At 39.4% G+C, this 3,916-nt stretch overlaps 1 protein-coding gene across 1 annotated transcript; it reads right to left on the bottom strand.

The window, feature by feature from the left end:
* Nucleotides 1-2,797: 2,797 nt before the first annotated feature.
* Nucleotides 2,798-3,343, bottom strand: LOC149174316 (uncharacterized). The gene has a single exon (XM_089420799.1). It carries the CDS (start codon nt 3,341-3,343, stop codon nt 2,798-2,800), a length of 546 nt encoding a protein of 181 aa, XP_089276925.1.
* Nucleotides 3,344-3,916: the final 573 nt, after the last annotated feature.

Genomic DNA, 3,916 nt, shown 5'->3' with positions numbered 1-3,916 from the left:
ACTCCAACAATAGGGTTGAAGGACTAGCCCTGTTCCAAGACCTCACCCAATTAATCAAACTTGGGATAAAGAAAGCAGTGGTGTTCGGGGATTCCTCAATAATTATTCGTCTTATGGCACACCGACAGAGTACACCAAACATTCTCCTCCAATAGATAAATCAACGAAATCAAATCCTACACGCGACAATGGAAGAGGTTAGGTATTATCACATCCTGCATAGTTTGAACAAGGAAGCAGATAAGCATGCCAGCAAAGCATGCGATAGGCCTATTGGCAGTCTGAGCTGTAATTCCAGCGTGACACTCCAACCGTTACCATGAACCTCACATATCTAGTCAACAACAGGCGACCACCAGCAGACAGAATCAATGAGAAAGATCAAGGAACCCATGCCGGCGACAGAATAGGACATGAGGGCAGGAATTTGCCAAGATTCGCAATCAGGAATTCGTCTAAAAGCATGAGAAGCCACAAGCCTTCAGGTGAGAATTGTCCTTACAGATCGAACCCCCATGCTATGCGAGATTTGCAGTTGATCACTCTGTGGATATGCAATAATTTCATGATGCTCAGTTCAACATCTCCCCGCCCTCGAAGCGCGCATTTAAATTCTATTTATACATCTGAGAACAGAGCTCTTCAATGTGTTAAGCAAAGTTGTCCGTGTAAGCATTGGCATCGCTGTAGTTTGCTAAGTACTACAAAGAATCGGTCATCCACTAAGTTAGCTCGAGTAACAGTAGCAGCCTGCTATAATCGACTTAGTGACCAAAAGACTCGAGTTTCAGTAGCAGAGACTTCAAACAGGAAATCGTCTGAGATAAATATGGATCGATCAGAAGACTGTCTTCATTGTGCAGACCTTCAAGCAGAATTTGAGGAGTTAAGGGCGCAGCAGCGCATCATGGAGGACCAGGTTAGGAGTTTGGAGGCAAGAATGGAAGACCAGTACAGGATACTGAATGAGAAATACAGGGCAGAAATTAATCTTTTTTTGCACAGAGTGTCCTCCCTCCATGAACAGTTCAGAAACTTGGCGAATCGCTGCAGTCATGCAGAAGAATCGATTGCAATACTCCAGTTCATGATGGAAAAAAAGAACAAGGAGGCCCCCAGCTCCTCCAGTGCAAAACAGATGGAGCCAGAACCAAATCCGGAAGAGTCCACGGCCAGACAGATCAGTCATATTGAAATAGATTAAATATGTTGTGTAGCTGTAAATTTTGGTCTTTGCAATATGTTAGGATTTACAGTAGTTTAGGAAGCTTTAGAGGCAGAACTACTAGAACAAGGATCAAGGAAGGGACCCATTTTGTAATTCCTCTGATCCAAGATATCCAGAAAGTATTGTATGTATGGAGATCTGACTCCTTTTTTCAGCTCATAATATAGCAACCGAAATTTGTCTAAAAAAAAAAAATTTGTACTTCTGGTGGTAATTTTTAAAAAATTACAATTCAAAGGGGCAGTCTCTCCATATCAGGTATGCACTCTCAAAAAAAATTCAAATCTCTTCCTCATCAATTTTATTTTATTTTATTATATATATATATATATATATATATATATATATATATATATATATATATAATTTTTTTATTTTTTTTATAGGTTCAGACTTTCACTTTTCCTCAACGACACAAAATATTTGAAAACCTGTGTTCAGAGTTCCACTTACTACCAAAACAGAAAGAATTGACTCCACGTCATATTACACACAGGCAGCGTAAATCATATTACAGGCAGCGTTCAACATATGGGTGGACAAAACTGTGGTAAACAGTGGTAATGGCGGTTTTACATATTACAACCCAGCAATATAAACAGTGGTAATGGCAGTTTTACATATTACAACCCAGCAATATAAACAAAACACTGTTTCCTCTTGCGCAAAGCATATTCATACCAGATACCAAAGCTTGGATAAGTCAGCAACGGCGCCACATATCAGCGGTATACAGCATGAGACCATAGCATTCACAACGTTACAGCGCAAATGTTCTAAAAATGAGGGCGGTATCGGATTTGCTACCAGCTGAAAGCAAACAGTTTTGCAACGTATTGCTTGAACAGTTCGCCAAGCGTGGTATGAAACAAGTGGTCCTCCACGCAGCCGCACATATGGTGGTCTTATTGGAGCAGCGCCCTCACGTTTCACGCACCATTCACTCAGGCAGCGTTCCACTCACGCAGGTATGCCATTCACTCAACAGCGCTCCCTCAAACTTCAACAGCACACTCTTCGCATCTGCGTTCCTCCACGCTCATACCTAGACTATGGCACGAGTTTGAAAATTCAAGGGCGGTAGACTGTACAGAGATGGGCGCAGGATTTCAGCCGAGGACGTTCAATCATGTGGAGAACGCCTTTTTTCAAAAACGCCCTCTGCACTGGAACGTTGTTGCCAGGTCAGAGGTGTCAGTTCTGAAATATGGACAAAACAGGAAAATAGGCAGAAAATGGAGTTACAAGGGCAGGAGTACTAAAATTAGGACTGGCTCTGATACCATGTCAGGCCAGGTAGTAACTCCACGAAATTCAATTCATTGATTTCATTTAGGTTGGTGTTTATTATATACATGATGGAAGATGTTCATTTCATCTCCCGGTGACTATTCATATTCTCCATTATTTATTTACATCAATTTCAGTTATTCACCCAATCCTGATGATGTCAACAAAACCTTAGGGCCTTCACTTCCGGCTTCATTCCTTTATAACATCATCCACACCTACAAGATACTTTTCAAAAGATATGGATATGTATAATGAAACTTGAAAATCATCATGTGTTTAAGAAATATAATCCTTCAGGAAACATCCATTAACTGGACCTCCTGGTAAAGATTCTCCATGTGGACATTCTAAGATGAAACTATTTTTTCCCTGGAAAGCTGCAATTTTGTATGGACCTTTCCAAATGTTCTCAAACTTCCCGTGTTTACCTTTATCCTCGATGTAGGCATCCCATTTTAGAACCAAGTCTTGGCATTTTAAGTCATCCTCTTTGGGCTTTCTGTCAAAAACCTTTTTGATTTGATCTTGTATTTCCCAATATTTTTCATACACCCTTTCTCTAGTTCCCTCTACTTCAATTAAGTGATTTATCCTTCTTTGTAGTTGATTTGGTTCTTCTCCCAACTCTTGCAAATATTTCATAACAGGAATTCCAATTGAAATAGGAAACAATGTGTCAACACCATATACCAACTGGAAAGGAGAAGTATTGATTGACCTTTTAGTGCTAACTCTATCTGCCCATAAGGCAAATTTAAGTTTTGTGTGCGAAGCCTTTTTGTTATCTTCTAACAAATTTTTAATAATTCTGACTAAACTCATATTGGAGGATTCTACAAGTCCATTACCTTGAGGGTAATAGGTTGTGGAATGGTTGAGTATGATATGGTAGCCTTCACAAAATTTTATTAACTTCTTGGACTTGAAACACGATGCATTATCGGTAATTATCCTCTTTGGGCAACCAAACCTAGAAAGAATATTTTCTAAGAATTGAATAACCACAAGATCAATAGCTTGCCTGCTTGGAAGTGCCTCAATCCATTTTGTAAATTAATATGTCCCTATCAAGATCCATCAGTATTGTGTTGATGATTTCGGATGAATTTCACCTATAAATTAAAAGCCCCATTGTTCGAAAGGTGCTTCTACAGAGATAGGTTTCAAAGGTAAATACATTAGTTTTGACTTACCCTCAAACCACTGATATTTGTGACAAGATGCTACCTCTTTTCTAACATCATAAAATAAAGTAGGCCAGTAAAAACTAACTCTCAAGATTTTATCTATTGTGGCCTTCCAGTAATGATGCCCTCCACATGCTCCTTCATGAAACTCTTTACTCATTTTCTTAGCTTCGTCTTCTAGCAAGCAATTCAAAAAAATACCATGAGG

This window comes from Pinus tabuliformis, chromosome 4_1, assembly GCF_031772625.1.
Source record: "Pinus tabuliformis cultivar Carrire ecotype Pingquan chromosome 4_1, CPIR1, whole genome shotgun sequence".
NCBI lineage: Eukaryota > Viridiplantae > Streptophyta > Pinopsida > Pinales > Pinaceae > Pinus > Pinus tabuliformis.
The sequence above is the reverse complement of the archived record's forward strand: the minus strand, read 5'-3'. Positions and strand labels throughout refer to the sequence as shown.